The following is a 22,125-nucleotide window of genomic DNA, read 5'->3' on the forward strand; positions in this document are numbered from 1 at the left end:
TGCAACCTCTGCCTCCCAGGTTCAGCGATTCTCCTGCCTCAGCCTCCCGAGTAGCCAGGACTACAGGTGTGCACCACCACGCCCAGCTAATTTTTGTATTTTTAGTAGAGACACGGTTTCACCATGTTGGCCAGGCTGGTCTCGAACTCCTGACCTCGTGATCTACCCACCCCGGCCTCCCAAAGTGCTGGGATTACAGGCATGAGCCACCGTGCCCAGCCACACAATCAGGTTTTTTAAATGACATTACAACAAAAAGGTTAAGCTGTATTCCACAGATGAACTTCTTTTGTCAGACACTTCACTAATAGGGTAGAAACAACACAAGCAAAGAGAGAGTTCAGGTCACAAAAAGGTAGAATTTCTTTTTTTTTTTTTGAGATGGGATCTTGCTCTGTCACTTAGGCTGGAGTACAGTGGAGTGATGTCAGCTCACTGCAACCTCGGCCTCCCAGGTTCAAGCGATTCTCTTGCCTCAGCCTCCCAAGTAGCTGGGATTACAGGTGAGTACCACCACACCTGGCTAATTTTTGTATTTTCAGTAGAGACGGGGTTTCACCATGTTGGCCAGGCTGGTCTCAAACTCCTGACCTTAAGTGATCTACCCGCCTTGGCCTCCCAAAGTGCTGGGATTACAGGCGTGAGCCACCGCGTCCAGCCAAAATTTCCTTAAGTATCAAAACTTCATACACTAAAATGATGTCAGAAAAACATAAAATACAAACAAGAGGGTGAGAAAAGCAGCTCAATATACGTTCAGGCAAGAAAAAGGTTAATACCCGCTTCTGAAAGGTTTTATGAAACAACAACAAAAAGAAAAACGTCAAAAAGGACAGATGGAGTCACTCTACATTTCAACCAAGAAGGGCCCTACGATAAAGTGTCAAAGGCAGAAACACTCCAACCTCCTCTCCCAAACCATTCCCTGGTTCTTACCTTCCATGGGAAGATGGAAGGGTGGGATGGTAATGTTCTATTACTAATGAGGTTTGGGATTTCTTTCAATTATTTCAAACAAAAAATGTCAGACTTTGTGCTCCGTTACGTAAAACAAGGTTAGAAGGAAAAGTGGATAAACATAGTGTATACTAATATTTTGTTAAAGGGTCTCACTCTGTTGCCCAGGCTGGAGCATACTGGTGCAATCTCAGCTCACTACAGCTTTGACCACCTGGGCTCAAGTGATCCTCCCACCTCAGCCTCCAGAGTAGCTGGCACTACAGGCAGCACTACCATGGCCAACTAATCTTTGTACTTTTTGTAGAGACAGGGTTTTGCCATGTTGACTAGGCTGCTCTCGAACTCCTGAGCTCAAGTGATCTACCTGCCTTAGCCTCCCAACGTCCCGCAATTACATGCATGAGCCACTGTGCCCAGCCAAATGCTATAATTTTTAATAACTGAATAATTTTTAGCTCCTGACATAAAAGTTTTACCCTTTTAAAAGTCTTGTGTCTTGGCCAGGTGTACTGGCTCATGCTTGTAATCCCAGCAGTTTGGGATGCTGAGCCAGGAGGATCACTTCAGGCAAGGAGTTAGAGACCAGCCTGGGTAACACAGCAAGACCCCGACTCTACAACAAACTTAAAAATTAGCCAGGCTGAGTGGTGCATGACTGCAGTCCCAACTATTCAGGAGACTGAGGCAGGAGGATCAATTGGCCCTTGAGCCCAGGAGGTTGAGGCTGCAGTGAGCCATGATCATGCCACTGCATTTCAGCCTGGTGATAGAGCAAGGCCCTGTCTCTAAAAGTTTAAAAAAAAAAAAAAAAATGAGTTTTATATCTTGACGAGGTCTTAATAAAGACTGATGTTGCACAGCCTAAAGTGTAACAGTATGTGGGACTATGTAAGTTTAACATATTCATACCTCTATGAAACTTACTGGACACCTTGATAACTAGTATTTTATTTATGTCTTCCTTCTTGAGAACCTCAAAAATTAAGAGTATCCTCATTAGACAGTTACATTAAAAAGGACTTCACAGATTGCTTCCATAGTTTAAATGAGTTTACATGTGCCAAATAGGGAAATTAAGAAAAGGTTAATTAAAATGCAAATTATAAATGCTTAAGATTAAATAAGACATTGCAATTGGCATAAAGAAACTTCAAATCTAATTCTAAGATGACTATCTAAAATGTCAGGTCACCTTTAAAAATGAGTTACTTTCTCTCAACTGAAATAATTAATAATTTGTAGGGGGAAAAGGTAAAAAAGCAATTAAATGATCACAACAGCATCAACTTCAGTGTGTTGAAAGGTAAAGTTCTTCAAAGTGGCATTTAAGGCACCAGTAAAAAACAGAACATGAGTTATCTTTTATTTGTTTCAATAGAATAATTTCTACTAAGACACCTATACTTTCTCTGAAGAAGTCAAGATCTAAGTCATAAAAACTAAGATGGAAGTGTTTTTCCTGCTGTGAAACTAACTGTCCAATAAAGCAAACCTTTGATCTTGGCTTCATTATCACTAGTTTTAATGTAACTAACTCATATAACTAGCCCAGACAGGACTATAAAAGCTACTAATAAGACTGAGTTTTTATTTAAGTACTCTTTGCTGACATGAATACAGACTATACTTTGTCATAAAGTTACAGAGTATATGCATTACTATTTCTGGTTTCCCCAAAATAACCTTTGCTTTGAAATCTTAGGCCCTCCAATATGTTTGCATTTTTAAAAATTTAAAAGGGCATCCGGGCATAGGGGCTCACGCCTGTAATCCCAGCACTGTGGGAGGCCGAGGCGGGTGGATCACCTGAGGTCAAGAGTTGAAGGCCAGCCTGGCCAACACAGTGAAACCCCATCTCTATTAAAAATACAAAAAATTAGCTGGGCGTAGTGGCGTGCACCTGTAATCCTAGCTATTCAGGAGGCTGAGGCAAGAGAATCACTTGAACCTGGGAGGCAGAGGCTGCAATGAGCTGAGATCGTGCCACAGCACTTCAGCTTGGGCAACACAGCGAGACTCCATCTCAAAAAAAGAAAGAAAAAAAAAATGTAAAAGGCTGAAAACTTTTTCTGTATGTTTTCATTCTGTTTAAAAATGATTTAAAAATTGCTGGGCACAGTGGCGCATGCCTGTAATCCCAGCACTTTGGGAAGCAGAGGCAGGCAGATCACAAGATCAGGGGCTCAAGACCAGCCTGACCAATATAGTGAAACTCTGTCTCTACTAAAAATGCAAAAGATTAGCTGGATGTGGTGGCATGCGCCTGTAGTCCCAGCTACTGAGAAGGCTGAGGCAGGAGAATCGCTTGAATCCGGGAGGCAGAGGTTGCAGTGAGCCGAGACCTCACCATTGCACTACAGACTAGGTGTCAGAGCAGGACTCCGTCTCAAAAATAAATAAATAAATAAAAAATCAGCCCCTAAGATGACATAAAATTTCATCATTTCAAAAGCTAAAAAATTATCAGCATCCAGAAATAAATGAAATTATAAATAAAAATTTAGTAGATGATGCCGGTAAGTGTTGGAATTAGAGGCAAACTTTTAAAAAAATTGTTAGATCTCTGCCTCAAAACTAATGTCTAAATGTTCCAGCTAGATAGCTAAAATGCAAATAATGAAATGATAAAAGGACTAAAAGAAAATATGGGTGAATAGGTTTACACATTTTTGGGATGAAGAGAATCCAAACAAGGCAGCAAGCAAATCAAAACCCAGCCTCAAAAGAAAGAAATCTTAAAGAAGAGAATACATTAAAATTTTAACTTTTAAATCCCTACAATGGATATTTCTTTTCTTTTCTTTTCTTTTTAAGAGACAGGGGTCTCAGCTCTGTCACAGTGGCATGATTATAGCCAAGGCCAGCCATAAGCTCTTGGACTTAAGGGCTCCTTCCGCCTCAGCCTCCCAAGTAGCAGAGATTACAAGTTTGCAACTGTGCCTGGCTATAACAGATACCCTGGAGCAAAAAACAAAGGAGACGAGGGAGAGACTTTCCAACAAATATAATATACGTACAAAAAGCTCTTACCAATCAACAGAAAATAAATATATGGATGGAAGAAGTGAAAGTCAAAATAAACAAAATGTCCAAAAATCATATGAACAAATACTCAACTGTATTATTAATCCAAAATAGCAGTTCTGAAAGTATGGTCCACAGATCACCAGAAGTCCTTGAAATATTCTTGGAGTATATAGGTCAACACTATTTTCTTTCTAAAAAGTTTTTTTTTAATTTAAATTTTAAAAAAGAGAAAGAATCTCACTATGTTTCCCAGGCTGGTCCCGAACTCCTGGGCTTAAGTGATCCTCCTGTCTTGGCCTCCCCAAAGTGCTAAGATTATTGGCATGAGCCATCTCACCTGGCCTCAAAACTATTTTCAACAAAATAATATTAATACATTATTTGCCTTTTTCACTGTGTTGACACTTACACGGATGGTATAAAAACAATGATGGGTAAAACTACAGGCTCCTTAATTACCATGAATCAAGGCAGTGGCATCAGACTTACTAGGAGTCACAGTATTCCTGATACCACACCTCACAGTTGTAAAAGATTTTTATTTGAGAATATTCTTGTTCATTAAAATTATTTATTTTTATTAAATCAGCCCCCGAGCACATGTCTTGATACTATTCTGTGTGTGTAAATGTGAATCTGCTGCAGAGGAAGAAAGTATAACAGCGACAGCTGTCCTGAGGAAGAGGACTTGCACAACTGTTTTCATTGCAACCTGACCAAACTGCTTTTTCTCATTCATCATCATTTTTTCTTTTTTGAGATGGAGTCTCACTCTGTAGCCCAGGCTGGAGCACAGAGGTGCGATCTTGGCTCACTGCAACCTCTGCTTTCCGGGTCCCAGTTCAAGCAATTCTCCTGCCTCAGCCTCCCGAGTCGTTGGGATTACAGGCACGCTCCACCATGCCCAGCTAAGTTTTTGTATTTTTAGTAGAAACAGTGTTTCACCATGTTGGCCAGGCTGGACTTGAACTCCTGATCTAATGATCTGCCCACCTCAGCCTCCCAAAGTATTGGAATTACAGGCGTGAGCCACCACACCCAGCCTTCATCATCATCTTTATTTGAAAGAGAATCTGACAGGCCAGGCACGGTGACTTATGCATGTAATCCCACCAGCACTTTGGGAGGCCACGACAGGAGGAGCAGCCTGGGCAACATAGTGAGACCCCATCGCTATCAAAAATTTGAAAAAAAGTTAGCCAGTTGTAGTGGTATGTGCCTGTGGTCCCAGTGACTTGGGAAGCTGAGGTCAGGGAATCGCTTGAGCCCAGTAGGTCAAGGCAGCAGTAAGCCATGATTGTGCCACTGCACTCCAGCCTGGACAACACAGCAAGGCCCTGTCTCAAAAAAAAAAAAAAATTATATTTTAAATTTCTCAGTTTTAGCTTCTAATACAGTATAAATAGATACAACCCATATACAAGAGCTTTATGGTGTCCTTATTAATTTTTAAGTGAAAAGGATCCTAAAACCAAATATTTGAGAAACACTAAGATATGTAAATTTAAGCAGATTTTCTATCTAATTTGCAAAGGCAATAATAACATAATAATACTACCCAGGGCTGATAAAAGATTTAGAGAAACTGGTTTTTTCACACACTGCTTAAAGAAGATAAGCTGACAAAATAATTCTGAAGAAAAATTTGGCAACATATATCAAAACTTTTTTTGTTTTTTTTAAAAGCTAAAGCTTTGAATCAGCAATTCCACTTTTAGGCTGAATTAACAATCTATTTGAAGAAAAAAATTAAAGATGTGGCAATAATTGTTTTACTTTAAGGCTATATACATCTACGACAGTTTACAAGGACATAAATTGGATACAACTTAAATGGAAGACAGAATTCAGTCATGATAAATTACACTGTATATTAAAAATTACCAACTTGAAAATACATTAGTATGAAAAATTTTAAAACAGGTTACGAAACAGCATGTATAGTAAGAACCCAATTTTATATATTGGAAAGAATATATCAAGGTATTAACAAATGGGTATTAATATGGCTTGAAGTGTTTTATTATTTTTGTTTATAAATTTTTTAACTTTTGTATTTTAATCACAAAAAGTCACAGATGGTTAAACAACAGGTTAAACAACAAAAAGCTGTAAGAAAAGTCACCACTCCCATCTCCTATAAAATACACCCTGTCCAATTCCATCCTCCCTAGGGTAGCTGATGTTAACAGCCTGGAAATATATATCCTTTTATACTTTTACCTTTGCTCACACCAATCAGGCAAACAGTCATATACTTAATCAATAAATATACTGATATCCCCTGTTTATTTACTTTGTTTATGCTTACCAAAATGGGATAATAATTACCTCTTGATTTTTTTTTCTACTTTTTAACATACCATGGACACATCCCGGTCAAAAGATACAGATATCATTTTCCTTTTTTTTTTTTTGAGATGGAGTTTCGCTCTTGTTGCCCACACTGGAGTGCAATGGCACAATCTCGGCTCACTGCAACCTCCACTTCCTGGGTTCAAGCAATTTTCCTGCCTCAGCCTCCCAAGTAGCTGGGATTACAGGCACGCACCACCATGCACCAGGCTAATTTTTGTATTTTTGGTAGAGATAGGGTGTCGCCATATTGGCCAGGCTGGTCTCGAACTCCTGACCTCAGGTGATTCGCCGGCCTCGGCCTCTCAAAGTGCTGGGATTACAGGCGTGAGCCACCACGCCCGGCCTCATTCATTCTTTTTAATAGCTGTATAATATTTCTTTCTTTTCTTTTCTTTTTCTTTTTTTTATATAATGAGATGAGGTCTTACTGTGTCGCCCAGATTGATCTTGAACTTCTGAGCTCAAGTGATCCTCCCACCTCGGCCTCCCAAAGTGCTAAGATTACAGGTATGAGCTATTGCACCCAGTCTGCTACATAATATTTCATAAAACACATATGAACCATAGTTTAGTCAAGGTTTCCTATCAATAATTGTTGCTTTGCAGGTTTTTAATGCTGCGAACAATGTTTCAGTGAACATCCTTGCACATACATCCTTACATTTTGATTTTTTTAATCCACAGGATAGTGCCCCAAAAGTGAGTCCACTGGCTACAAATATATTTTGTTTGTTTGTTTATTTGTTTGAGACAGAGTCTCACTCTGTCACCCAGGCTGGAGTGCAGTGGCGCAATCTCGACTCACTGCAGCCTCTACCTCCCGGGTTCAAGCAATTCTCCCACCTCAGCCTCTCAAGTAGCTGGGACTTCAGGTGCGCACCACCACACCTGGCTATTTTTTTGCACTTTTAGTAGAGACAGGGTTTCACCATGTTGGCCAGGCTGGTCTCAAATTCCTGACCTCAGGTGATCTGCCCACCTCAGCCTCCCAAAGTGCTGGGATTACAGGCATGAGCCACTAAGCCCAGCCTATACATACATTTTAAATTAGTAGATATTGCTAAATTACTCACCAGCAATGTACGAGATACCATATCCTGACCCTGACCAACAATGGATATCATTTTTGCCAATCTGGTAATTCATTGTCGCTTTAATTTGTATTTCCTGCCTGCTGAGAGGATTGAGGTATTCATTTGTTTACTGACTATTCACATCTCTTCATGTTCTATCTTTGCTCATATTTCTATTGCTGTCACATTATGCAAATAATTTTTCCTGAAGTGAAAATCATAGCTCATATTGCATTTGAGAATAAATTTCAACTGAATTAAAGGTTTAAATGATAAAAACCAATCCAACTATTAATAGAAAACATAGAATATCTGTATAAACTTGGAATCGAGGAAGTTTTCTTCAGCAAGACAGGAAATTCAGAAGCAACAAAAGAAAAACAGACATGTGACTACATTAAATTACAAGTTTTCCCTGTATTTTCTCACTTTTAAATCATTAACAGGTACTGCCTTGCGAATTTTTTAAACAGGAAAAAATGTTTTAAAACTGTCAGCAGATATCAACAATGCTATGATCATTCCTAGAATAAGACACGCAAAGAACTTCATTGGATGCACAGGTGCTAAACTCATAAAAGCATACAACCAAACACAACTGTCTTTTAATGCTCCTATCACTACAAATAAAAGCTATGTGTGGAATTCTAAATTCCCAACTCCTATTTCTGTATCCTGTTCAGCAAGTATTACGCCCTCCAGTGTTGGCCCTCTGTATCCATGGGATCCACATTTGTGGATTCAGCCAATCGCTGATCAGAAATATTTGAGAAAAAAGATTACATTTGTACTGAACATATACAGACTTTTTTTCTTGTCATTATTCCCTAAACAATACAGTATAACAACTGTTTTCATAGAATTTACATTATATTAGGTATTATAAATAATCTAGAGATGATTTAAAGAATATGGGAGGATGTGCATAGGTTATGTGCAAATACTATGCTGTTTTAAATCAGGAACTTGAGCATCCTCAAATTTTGGTACCTGAGGGAAGTCCAGGAACCAATCCACCACACATGTAGAGGGATGACTGTGTTTATTTTAAGGTGGTCTACCTAAATACAGAATCTTTCATTGCACCGCTCTGCCCCATTGTGATTCCACCCCCATCACATATGGGGTGATTATGAAAGGGAAGCTCCACACAACAGAACACATTCTGTCATATTATGTATCTATGATACGATAAAATAGATAACTCACCTAAATGGGGAAACAGATCAGTGTCCAACTGATGTTTCTGGGTGCACAGTTTCACCAGTCTCTGCAGTCGGCTTATACATGAGAAGTGTGGAGAGAAGGCTGTGGCTTTCATGAGGATCCGGTCAGTCCTGGGTGGGTCCACAGTGGGAGCCCTACTGGATGGCAGGAGGGGCAGAGGCCTCTTGTGAGACAACTGCCGTGCTTGTGCTATAGTGTGTGTGGTGGGTGCCACTCCCTGCATTGGTAGGCTGGTGTTCTGAGGTTGAGGTGACTTGCAGACTGTACCCTGCGGTGGCGCTGGAGGTTTTAAAGAAGTGGATAAAGGTGACAGGTGGGAGTGCTGCTGCGGAGGCTGCTGCTGTGAAGGTGCAGGAGGGGGACTAAAGTGCTCTTGTCGAACTTTTAAAATCTCTGTCTCTCTCTGGCGCTGCCGATTCTGGGCCAACTTGCTCTGCAACTTCTTTCTCACAGTTGCCCCTTTCTTTAGGTCATCATCTTCCTCGTTGAAAGCAAATGGGTCTTCCAACTCAGTTTCCAGGTAGTGGAGAGGGACCCTTGCCCCAGGTGGAGAGAGGGACATTCCATCCAGTCCGTTGGGCATCTTCAAGGCCAACGTGGGCACTGTCAGGCTAAAGGCCATGGTATCCATCTGGTGCCTGACCTTCACCTCATCTATAGGATCATTCTTTTTCTTCCTCTCTTTTTTCGGGATAAAGCCAAGTACCTGCAGGTGGCTGTTGCAGTACCTTTAAAATACACACATACATGGGAAAATATTCATGATACATATTTTTTAAAGTAGAACATAAAACTACATATGAATCCTAATACGTTACAAACTGCATCACTATAGTGACTCTTGGCAGCCAGCGACTTAACATGCAAACCTCTACTACTTTCAAGCAATCCTCAAAGTCAGTGTAATTTTGAGGAGGCAAATATGTGAACTGTACATGCACAGGGGTGGCCAGACAGAAGCAAGTCATTCAGTGACTGAGTGGCCCTGGATAACTGCTCAGCTATTGCTTCTCACATGGCTTTGTTATTCTCTATTCATAGCATACAAAGTAACTCATCAAGAGTCCAAAACATCACTTAAAATTCTCTTATAGAGAAAAATATATATATTTTCTAAGGCCATTAAGGTATTTGGAGATTCACAAAGCTCTCATGACATAAAACCCTCAAGAATGTCAAGTGTCTGCTGTGCTTTAGACACATATATACAGAGAGAGAGAGAAAGAGACAGAAGGAAAGAGAGAATGAAACAATAAAGTAAAAGATGACTCATGGGGTTATAGGTGAAATGTCTTTTTCAGTAGCCAGATGTAAGTACACGAATTATCTCCTGTAGTATCTACCTGCTGTAGGCACTAAAATAATGCCCTTAATGCACACGAGGAAACTAAGCTTTATAGAAATTGATTAACTTGTCTGAGACTCTTTCCAGCTGGAAAGAGTCAGAGCTAAGACCAACTAAAATCAAAGTTCATGAAGACTCTCATTAGTCTTCAACAACGAGCAAATATATTGTTTGGGTGATTGGTGCACCAGAATCTCACAAATCACCACTAAAGAACTTATTCATGTAACCAAATACCACCTGTACCTCAGTAACTTATGGAAAAATAAAATAAATTTTTTAAAATGCTTGACAGAATTCACCAGTGATGCCATCTTGACATGGACTTTTCCTGTGGAAACTTAAAAAAAAAAAAAAAAATGAGCAAAATTAAGTTCAAAACTGCTATTTTGAATTCTCTGTCTGAGAGATCACATATCTCTGTTTTTCCAGAATTGGTCCTTGGTGCCTTATTTATTTCATTTGTTGATATCATGTTTTCCTGGATGGTCTTGATGCTTGTGAATTTTCATCTGTGTGGATATTGAAAAGGTAGGTATTTATTGTGGTCTTCATACTCTTTATGCTATTTTTAAAACCTATAAAAGGGCCAGGTGCAGTGACTCACACCTGTAATCCCAGCACTTTGGGAGGCCAAGGCAAGTGGATCACCTGAGGCCAGGAGTTTGAGACCAGTTTGGCCAACACGGCGAAACCCCATCTCTACTAAAAATACAAAAATCAGCCGGATATGATGGTAGATGCCTGTAATCCCAGCTACTCGGGAGACTCAGGCACAAGAATCGCTTGAACCCAGGGGCAGAGGTTGCAGTGAGCTGAGACTGCACCACTGCATTTCAGCCTGGGAGACAGAGTAAGACTCTGTCTCAAAAACAAACAAACAAACAAACAAAACCCACTACTCCATGCTTAAATAAATTTGGAAAATGCTGGCTTAAACAAAATTAAAGAAGGATTTTGTTTTTTGTTACTGATGTGCAACTACTCAAAGCACTTTGTATATCGTACATTATGAAGATCCAAGAGGAAAATGTACCCATCTGGCAGTGTTTCCCAAAGTTATTTGAAAATGAAACCCAGGGCCAAACGCAGTGGCTCATGTCTGTAATCCCAGCACTTTGGGAGGCCAAGGCAAGAGGATCCCTTGAGGCCAGGAGTTCAAGATTGGCCTGAGCAACATAGCAAGACCCTGTCTCAGTTTAAAAAAAAAAAAAAAATCCAAGAAAACAGAACCAGCCGGGCAAGGTGGCTCATGCCTATAATCCCAGCACTTTGGGAGGCCAAGGCGGGTGGATCACTTGAGGTCAGTAGTTTGAGACCAGCCTGGCCAACATGACGAAACACCATCTCTACTAAAAATATAAAAATTAGTGGGGTGTGGTGGCGGGCACCTGTAATTCCAGCTACTTGTGAGGCTGAGGCAGGAAAATCCCTTGAACCCATGAGGTGGAGGCTGCAGTGAGCTGAGACTGTGCCACTGCACTCCAGCCTGGGCAACAGAGTGAGACTCAGCCTCAAAAAACAAAAACAAAAACAAAAGAGAACCTATTTTTATTGTAGCATATAGGTGATAGCTCTACAAACACAGTTTGGGAAAAGACCACTAAAGTAAAAAATGTCAATCCTCAAATTCACTGGGCTTCATCATAAAAATGTTTTTTTAGTAATTGCTAAAAATACAGATTCACCAAATAATCAGAAAATCTCACATACACACAGAATATGTGTATTTTGTTGCTTCGTCTTAGAAATACATCTATCAGAGGCACTCTTTAAGACAGGCCTCTTAAGAAAAAGCTTTCTTTGTCATGTGCAGTCACTGAAAAAGAGAAAAAGGTTTCTAGCCAGCAAAGAGAATCTACACTGTGTGTGTGCGCGCACGCACACATGTGCTTCCCTAGCAGGTTTGAGGTAGGTCCCATACATATCTTAAAACAGAACAGATTCACAAAGCAATGGCCAGCAAAGAAAGAGGCAGCTGGGATAATTGCACTAACCAAAAAGTTTTCCAAGAACAGGAAAAAATTTAATAAAGAATAAATTTGGCCTGACATGGTGGCTCATGTCTATAATCCCAACACTTTGGGAGGCCAAATCAGGGGGATTGCTTGAAGCCAGGAGTTCGAAAGAAGCCTAGGCAACCTAGTAAGGCTCCATCTCCACAAAAATTTTTCAAAACTCAGCCGGCCACGTGGCTTGTGCCTGTAGTCCTAGCTACTCGGGAGACTGAGGCAAGAGGATCATTCGAAGCCCGAAGTTCAAGGCTGTAGCGAGCTACAATCATGCCACTGCACTCCAGCCTGGGCAGCAGAATGAGACCCCATCTCAAAGAAAAAAAAGAAAAGAAAGACAAATTTATAACTTAGTACTTACGGCTGGGCGAAGTGGCTCATGCCTGTAATCCCATCACTTTGGCAGGCAGAAGTGGGCGGATCACTTGAGGTCAGGAATTCAAGACCATCCTGGCCAACATGGTGAAACCCCATCTCTACTAAAAATACAAAAATTAGCCAGGCGTGGTAGTGTGCACCTGTAATCCCAGCTACTGGGGAGGCTGGTGCAGGAGAATTGCTTGAACGCAGGAGGCAGAGTTCGCAGTGAGCTGAGATCACACCACTGCACTCCAGCCTGGGCAACAGAGTGAGACGCCATCGAAAAAAAAACAACTTAGCACTTACTAAGCACAGCTTCTCTTGAGATAGAAACATGAAAGTCCTTTCCCTTATCTTGTTCTCAAAAGAGCAAACTATTTCAAAGACAAAGGTGAATACAGTTGCGTCAGAGAATATTTTGAAGAAATTCATAAGGACTCTCACTTGAATTCTCGCTTTTTTTTTTTTTTTGGATATGGGGTCTTGTTCAATTGCCCAAGCTGGAGTACAGGGGCACAATTACTGCTCACTGCAGCCTCGACCTCCGGGGCTAAATCAATCCTCCCATCTCAGCCTCCCAAGTAGCTGGGATTCCAGGCATGTACCACCACACCTGGCTAATTTTTGTATTTTTTGTAGAGATGGGGTTTTGTCATGTTGCTCAGGCTGGTCTTGAACTCCTAAGCTCAAGCGATCCACCGCCTTGAGCTCCAAAAGTGCTGGGATTACAGGTGTGAGCCATCACACTCAGTGCTTGCTGCTATTAAGATAATTCCTGCTTTGGCTCAACTGAAAATAAATCCAACACTGACAACTGTAACCATGATAAGCTGATTTTAAGACAAAATTTTAGAAATGTGTTTACAATGGGGCTTGATATAAAAAAAAATTAATCCAAGCTCATCCATTCTTCAAGTTAAAAAAAGGCAGCAGTAAGAAATTACCATTTTCAGTCTGCTAAAAACTAACTAGATAGATATATTTAGCCTAATACACAGGTCCCTTTCTCACCTGAGATTAAAATTTTATTTCTTGCCCCACTAAGCAGCTGTTTCTAACTTTCAGGTATTGTAATCTGAAGCCTTAAGTGCTCATTAGAAATTCTAAAAGAGTATTCCCTAAATCCCCATTAAACTATTTGTACTCATTTTGGTGAGCTCTCCACCAACACAAATTATTTATTTCATACTGCAAGCATAAAAAGTATTCATGACATAAAATATCTGATTCCTGTCCAAGCAATTTATGCAAGTCACATTTGCTAATGTATAGAAACATGGATGAAGGTTGTGTGTATGTTTTAAGATTCAAATTTTCTACCTAGAGATAACAAGTATCTTGAAACTTTTGGGAAACAAGCATGTATCTCTCCATGAAGTCCCGCAATGATCTATATAGTTTCTGGAGAACTGAAGAAAAAGAGGCACGGAGAAGAGATTATATATGAAAGATAGTGTAAATTTTCCTAACAATATGAAAGATGAATAACCAGTATAAGACTCCTTTAAACACAATTCCAGTCAGCAAAGCATAAACTCATCATTCTAGTGGCAAAACGGACCCTTAATGTGAAAATAGTGTTTCCAAATTATGGTAAACATACTCTATTTGGAACACTTTTTAACCAAAAAAGGTAAGGTTATAAAACATGCCAAACACTGGTGAGAAGTCTGATAGAAAATACATCTAAATGAGCCAAGTAGTTTAAAAAAATGTTTTTAAGTATATATCCTTTACTAACTTCTAGGCATAGATTTTAAACTCCAAAATTACTATCATTAATTACAACACCTAATTAGTTCTTAAAATTTCTCTCATTTAGGCAAATGAGAAAACTAGGTAGAGAATCAGGAATTACTTTATAAGGCCACAAACCAAACAAATCCGCTTTAAGACTTCAAGCAGCAACTTTGAGGGAAAAAAAAATCTTTTAAAAATTCTAGAAGTCCATGAAATCAATTAAAAAGAAGACACTCAAACATATTTTAAGTAATCCCCCAAATGTATTACTCTATTTTTAAAAACTGCCATATGTCATCTTTAAAAGTATTCCATAGTTTACTTAGATTACCCCCAGAATTCAATATTTATATAAGTGGAGGAAGGGAGGGAGGGAGAAATGAGGAATAGGAGAAAAGAGAAGAAAAAACAAGAAAAGAAAAAATTCCAAGCCTGTTAATGAAATCAAGGATTGAGTCTCATGATTAGCCCTTACCTACGATCCTCTGATTTGGGGATGGGGTTGGTGCAGCGTTGGCTGTTATACTTGGCCACATATTCACATTGCTTGAAGGGGGCAGTCTTGTCCTCCAGAACGTGTCTGATACAGAAGGCGTAGCCGTTGAGTCGCCTCTGCTTGCACAGTTTGGGGCTATATGAGCACAAGGGCTTATTGTCAACCTCAGAGAAGTGTATATGTTTCCCTTCATACATCACGTGACTCTATTCCTTGTGAACATCAGCTAAAAGGCCACCACAAAAAAAGAAACCCAAATGATAAATCAGAGAGTATAAGGCAGATTTAAGTTGAGAATTTCACTGAGGGACTTCTGGCCCCACAGCCATACCTGATTTTAAATCTTCTGCACCATAGCAATGTTAAGAGAGCCCCCAAGGATACCACAGTTTGGAATGCCGCAGAATCAAGATGAAGCAGATTGTCTACAAAAATATCAAAAGGCCTAGTTAACAAACAGAAATCAGCAAAGCTAGTTCACCCAGGAAGCAAAATACTATGGTATCACCCTTACTAATGCAATGGATTCTTCACTGTAAATCAACATCCCAATAATGAGGTTAAATAAGAAAATAAGACATTATAAAACATTAAGTTGGCTGGGTGCCATGGCTCATGCCTGTAATCCCAGCACTTTGGGAGGCCAAGGTGGGTGGATCACCTGAGGTCAGGAGTTCGAGACCAGCCTGGCCAACATGGCGAAACCCCATTTCTACTAAAAATACAAAAATTAGCCAGGCATGGTGGCAGGCACCTGTAATCCCAGCGACTTGGGAGGCTGAGGCAGGAGAATCACTTGAACCCGGGAGACAGAGGTTGCAGTGAGCCGAGATCACACCCCTGGACTCCAGCCTGGGTGACAGAGTGAGGATCTATCTCAAAAACAAAACAAAACAAAAAATTAAGTTACCTTATCCCCCCAAATTGAACTAAATAACATTTGCTCTGGTTAAGTTTTACAAATACCTCAAAGCAGCAGAACTCTTCCACCAAATGAATGTCACAGGCAGTAGGTCTCTTTTTCATTACTGATGTTTGCATGCTATACTTATTTTCAGAACCCACATCCCTTTACAATGCCAGCAGAATAAATGGTAGACCTCAAACTTCTCTCAGAAATTCTACTTTTTTTGATATGATGGTAAAATATTTGGCAATTTATAAATGTTTCTATGAAATACAAAATAAAGCAAATTTCTGCCATTAAAAAATGTTCTTTCCCTTATATTTCCCTACACCTATCCCATCCAATCTCAATAAACTTCTCAGGCCCAAAGACTAGTCACCTGACCATACTTACATCATTCAGTTCAGAGTTCTGCACCATGTGGTGCTTCCAATCACACTAAGTAGTATAATAATCATGGCTTATGAGTCTTTTCAGAGTCAGTGAGAAAATGGAAGGAGGGAATTACACAATACTCACTACCAAACTACACACAAAAGGCCCAATGGTAGGATTTATATATTACAACACCATCTAGTCTATCATGAAACTGAGTCTATTTTGCCAAGTCAGGATCTTAGTGAGCTGATGGAGTCTCGCCCATCCTCTTCTGCACTTCCAGCCATCAAGATGGCTGATGGAACAGCTCAGATATCAGCTACTGAAAAAGTCCAGAAATACTCTCTCCTTTACCAGTGAATGACAAGATACATAAACGCTGGAGGTGTCAGAAGACACGGTTGTTCAAGTCTAAAATCTGCCACTTGCTGTGTTACCTTGAATCAATCATTTAACCTATCTGAATGTCAGTTTTCTCATCTGTAAAACAGGGATAATAATAGTAGCTATGTTATCATCAGGATGCTGGAAGGATCAAGTGATACAAAATATGCAACATACTAAGTATCATCCCTAGTATATGGTAAACACTGGAGAAACAAATTACTATTCATAAGTATTCATTCTTGTAATACATGACTACATTCCACCTGCCAGTAATAAAAGTAGAGAATTTGTATTCTTCTCAAGAAATACTTCACTTACTGTAGTAGAAAAAAAAAAAACTAGAAAAATTACCTTAGTTAATAAAAATCACATTTTCTCTTCTGGAAGGAAAAAAATCACATTCATTACTAAGTAAATCTAATCACACATTAATGTAAAAAATAAGAGCTTTCTCTTTTCACCTTATGAGAATATAAGAAAAAAAAATTGGACTAGAAATTTAAATTTAGGTGCTAGGAAACTGGACACTCACATGCAGAAGACTGAAACTAGACTCCCACCTTTCACCCCATATGAAAATCAACTTAAAATGGATCAAAGACCTAATTGTAAGACCTGAAACTACAAAACTACTAGAAGAAAACACAGGGGACACTGATGTGGGGAAAGATTTTATGAGTTAAGATCTGAAAAGTATAGACAATAAGATAAAAATAAACAAATGGGATTATATCAAACTAAAAAGCTTCTGCACAGCAAAGGAACAACCAACAGCACAGACAATCTATGGAATGGGAGAAAATATCTGCAAACTGTTGAACCAACAAAGGATTAATATCCAGAATATATATAAGAAACAAACATCTCAAAAGAAAAAAATGCAAACAATTCAATTTTTAAATGGGCAAATGATCTGAACAGACATTTCTCAAAAGAAGGCATACAAATGGCTAACAAATATATGAAAAAATGCTGAACATCACTAATTATCAGGGAAATACAAATCAAAATTGGGGTAAGGCATCCTCTTACCCCACTTAGGATGGCTATTATCAAATAGACAAAAAATAACAAATGCTGGTGAGGAAGCAGCAAAAAGGGAACTCTTGTACACCAGGAATGTGAACCAGTATAGCCACTATAAAGAACAGTATGAGCCGGGCACAGTGGCTCACGCCTGTCATCCCAGCACTTTGGGAAGCCAGGACAGGTGGATCACTTGAGGTCAGGAGTTCGGGACCAGCCTAGTCAACATGACAAAACCCTGTTTCTACTAAAAATACAAAAACTAGCTGGGCTTGGTAGCATGCGCCTGTAGTCTCAGCTACTCGGGGCTGAGGCAGGAGGATCGCCTGAACCCAGGAGGTCAAGGCTTCAGTGAGCTGAGATCGCACCACTGCGCTCCAGCCTGGGACAGAGCGAGACTGTCTTTAAAAAAAAAAGAAAGAAAGTAACAGTATGAAGGTTCCTCAAAGAACTACAAATAGAACTACCCACTACTAGGCATTTTTCCAAAGAAAAGGAAATAATACATCAAAGAGATATCTGTACTCTCATGTTTATCAAAGCACTAATGATGATACCCAAGATATGGAATCAAACTAGGTGTCCCACAACAGATGAATGGATAAAGAAAATGTGGTATATATACACAATGGAATACTATTCAGCCATTAAAAAGAATGAAATTCTTGGGTACTGGGCACAGTGGCTCATACCTGTAATCCTAGCACTTGGGGAGGCCAAGGCAGGCAGATCACCTGAGGTCAGGAGTTTGAGACCAGCCTGGCCAACATGACGAAACCCTTCTCTACTAAAAATACACAACTTAGCTGAGGGTGGTGGCACTCTGTAATCCCAGCTACATGGGAGGCTGAGGCAGGAGAATCACTTGAACCCGGGAGGCGGAGGTTGCAGTGAGCCGAGATCGCACTACTGCACTCCAGCAGGGGCGACAGAGCAAGACTCCATTCCCACCAAAAAAAAAAGAAAAAATTCTCTTGTTCACAGCAATATGGATAGAACTAGAAGACATTATCTTACGTGAAATAAATGAGGTATGGAAAATTAAACACACATGTTTTCACTTATGTAGTCACTTTAAAAAGTTGATCTCCTAGAAGTAAAAAGCAGGCCGGGCGTGGTGGCTTATGCCTGTAATCCCAGCATTTTGGAGGCCAAGGCAGGTGGATCATTTGAGCTTAGGAGTTCAAGACCAGCCTGGCCAACATGGTGAAATACTGTCTCTACTAAAATACAAAAAGTAGCCAGGAGTGGTGGTGGGTGCCTGTAATCCCAGCTACTGGGGAGGCTAAGGAAGGAGAGTCGCTTGAACCCAGGAGGTGGAGGTTGCAGTGTGCTGAGATGGCGCCACTGCACTCCAGCCTGGGCAACAGAGTGCAACTGTCTCCAAAAAAAAAAAAAAAAAAAAGAAGTAAAAAGTAGAACACAGACTACAAGATAAAGACTGGGAAAGGTAGGGGAAAGAAGAGAATAGGAAGAGATTTGTTAAAGGATGCAAAATTATGGCTAGATGGGAGGAATAAGCCCTAATGTTCTCTAGCACTGTAGGATGGCTCTAGTTAACCATAATTATTACATAGTTTTGAATAGCTAGAAGGAGGATATTGAATGTTCCCAATACACAAAAAAATGATGTTTGAGATGACAGATATTCTAATTACCCTGCTGATCACTATACATTATATGAACCAAAACATCACTATATACCCCACGAATATGTACAATTATTTTGTGTCCATTAAAATTTTTTAAATTTGAAAATTATAAAACATAAACATTTAAATTTAGCTGCCCTGGATGTTTGGGACAGGAAATATTTCAAAGTAAATCCATGCCATTTTTCATTTTTCACCATCTTTGCTCTACTCACCCACAAGCCAAACACACACGTATCTTTCACAAATTAGTTCAAAGAAACCTAGAAGAACTTCAAGAAAAAAGAGGAATCTACATGTCTGTAGGTATGAGAGGATTTTACAAATCATAGAAAGAAATCTGAGGGTAGGTATAGAAGGATATGAAGTTGCAGTGCGCCGAGATGGTGCCACTGCACTCCAGCCTGGGCAACAGAGGGAAACCCTGTTTCAAAACAACAACAACAACAACAACAACAACAACAAATGCAACTCAACTGATGCATTTTGTGATGAATTCAACCTTGTCTGACACAAATATTTGAACTATTGCTTTTTTTGGTTTGAATTTGTCAACTGAGTCTTTGCCCGTACTTTTGTTCTCAACTTTTGAGGGACTGTGTTGTGTTTTATTTTTATTTATTTTTTATTTTGAGGACAGGGTCTCACTTTGTTGCCAGGCTGGATTGCAGTGGCATGATCATAGCTCACTGCAACCTCAAACTTCTGGGCTCAAGAGATCCTCCTGCCTCTCAGCCTCTCAAGTAGCCAGTACTACAAGTGCGTGCCACCATATCTGGCTAATTTTTTAAATTTTTTGTAGAGTCTGGGTCTTGCTATGCTGCCCAGGCTGGTCTCAAACTCCTGCACTCAAGATATCCTCCCGCTTTGGCCTTCCAAAGTGCTGGGATTACAGGCATGAGCCACTGTGCCTAGCCACATTATGTTTTAGATCACACGTCAGCAAACTAAACTATTTCTTACAGGACAAATGTGGCCCACTGTCTGTTTTTGTAAGTAAAGTTTTATTGGAACACAGCCATGCTCATTCATTTACATACTGTCCATGGCTGCTTCTGTGCTATAGTGGTAAAATTTAGTAGTTGCAACAGATATCATATGGCCACAAAGATAAAACTATTTACTAACATGTTATTTGCTGATCCCTTTTAGATGCAACTCTTGTTGGGTTTGACTTTTTGCCCAATCTGAATCATTTTACTTTTGAGCAATATTTTTTCTTTTCTTTTCTTTTTGAGGCCGACAGTGTCTCACTCTTGTCACCCAGGCTGGAGTGTAGTGGCACGATCACCACTCACTGCAGCCTCAACCTCCAGGGCTTAAGCAATCCTACCTCAGTCTACTGGGTAGCTGGGACTACAGGTACATACCATTACACATGGCTAATTTTCTGTAGTTTTTGTAGAGGCGAGCTTTCACCATGTTGCCTAGGCTGGTCCTGAACTCCTGGTCTCAAGCGATCCCCCTGCCTGGGCCTCCCAAAGTGCTGGGATTACAGGAGTGAGTCACCCTGCCTGGTCCAAGTCATTTTCTTTTAATAAATGAGTTTATCCAATTTATAATTTTATATTTATGACCTGTTTCATCCTAATCCTATTATATTTTGTATTGCCTTTAGCCTTTGTACATTTCACTGTATTCAGTACAAAGGTTTTAACTGTGTAGTTCTACTTATACGTGGATTTTTTTTCTCCTCTGCTACCCTGACAGTAAGACCAACCCTTCTCTTTTTCCTCCATCTAATGTGAAGACTTTTATGATGATTCACTTCCAATTAATACTAAATATATTTTCCTTATGGTTTTCTTAATAACATTTTCTTTTCTGTAGCTTACTGTTTGTCATATTATAATACCTATACAAAATATGTGTTAATCTGTTTATGTTTTCAGCAAGGCTCCTAGTTAACAATAGGCTATCAGTTAAGTTCTTGGGCAGTCAAAAGTTCTAATACGGTCGGGTGTGGTGGCTCATGCCTGTAATTCTAGCACTTTGGGAGGCCGAGACAAGTGGATCACCTGGGGTCAGGAGTTCGAGACCAGCTGGCCAACATGGTGAAACCCCATCTCCACTAAAAATACAAAAATTAGCCGGGCATGGTGGCGGGCACCTGTAATCCCAGCTACTGGGGAGGCTGAAGAAGGAGAATTGCTTGAACCTGGGAGGTGGAGTTTGCAGTGAGCCACTGCACTTCAGCCTGCACAATGGGAGCGAGACTCCATCTCAAAAAAAAAAAAAAAAAAAGTTATAATGTGGATTTTCAACATGTGGGGTTGGTACCTCTACTCTCAAGTTGTTTAAGGGTCAACTGTAGTCTGTTTTCTTAGAAGAATTGCAGTCTATCTCCTTTAGATAACACTTTTTTACTCCACACTAAGAAAATTAGTATACTTATCAGCATTACTGCAATTGATCCCATGTTATAAATACTGAGAAAAATTTCCAGACTTGCAACGACCTACGCAGCCCTAACTCTCAAGGCTTTTTCCTGTTGTTGTTCTTAGTTCTACATTTAAATTTATTCAATGCAAAATAATTTTTTTAACTTAGTCTTCCATTCACTTCTTGATTTAACAGTTTATAATACAGTCTCCTCTCTTTTCTTTCCCTGCCAAGAGCTGATTTGTGGAAACTATAAGCCATGATTTTTCCATTTGAAAATATATGTTGGCCAGGTATGGTGGTGCACGCCTATAATCCCAGCACCTTGGGAGGCTGAGGCATGCAGACTGCTTGAGCTCAGGAGTTCAAAGCCAGCCTGGGTAACAGTGCGAAACCCTATCTCTATAAAGAATACAAAAATTAGGCCAGGTGCAGAGGCTCACGCCTGTAATCCCAGCACTTTGGGAGGCCGAGGTGAGGTGGGTGGATCACTTGAGGTCAGGAGTTCAAGACCAGCATGGCCAACATGGGGAAAACACCACCTCTGTTAAAAACAAAACAAAACAAAAATTAGCCGGGTGTGGTGGCACACGCCTGTAGTCCTAGTTACTTGGGAGGCTGAGATGAAAGGATTGCTTGGGCCTGAGAGGTCGAGGCTACAGTGCGCCAAAACTGCACCACTGCACTCCAGCCTGGGCAACAGAATGAGACCCTGTCTCAAAAAAAGAAAAGAAAACAAAAGATGTCAATTGGTGTTATACTTAACAGCTTGTCTGGACATAAAATTCTTGGGTT

At 40.0% G+C, this 22,125-nt stretch overlaps 1 protein-coding gene across 2 annotated transcripts in view; it reads right to left on the reverse strand.

The window, feature by feature from the left end:
- The window catches only part of INO80D (INO80 complex subunit D), a 94,799-nt gene that overhangs the window by 58,335 nt on the left and 14,339 nt on the right, over positions 1–22,125 (reverse strand). The window contains exons 2-5 of one of the 2 annotated variants that reach the window (XM_025405239.1): positions 15,353–15,470; positions 14,930–15,023; positions 14,578–14,824; positions 8,628–9,373 (exon numbers count right to left, since the gene is read on the reverse strand). In XM_025405239.1, coding sequence (XP_025261024.1) covers positions 8,628–9,373; positions 14,578–14,795 — 964 coding nt within the window. In that variant the 5' untranslated portion in view covers positions 14,796–14,824; positions 14,930–15,023; positions 15,353–15,470. The remainder of the gene's footprint in view (positions 1–8,627; positions 9,374–14,577; positions 14,825–14,929; positions 15,024–15,352; positions 15,471–22,125) is intronic. The other variant, XM_025405238.1, reaches the window with a different exon arrangement.

This window comes from Theropithecus gelada, chromosome 12 (genome assembly GCF_003255815.1).
Source record: "Theropithecus gelada isolate Dixy chromosome 12, Tgel_1.0, whole genome shotgun sequence".
NCBI classification, from domain to species: Eukaryota; Metazoa; Chordata; class Mammalia; order Primates; family Cercopithecidae; genus Theropithecus; species Theropithecus gelada.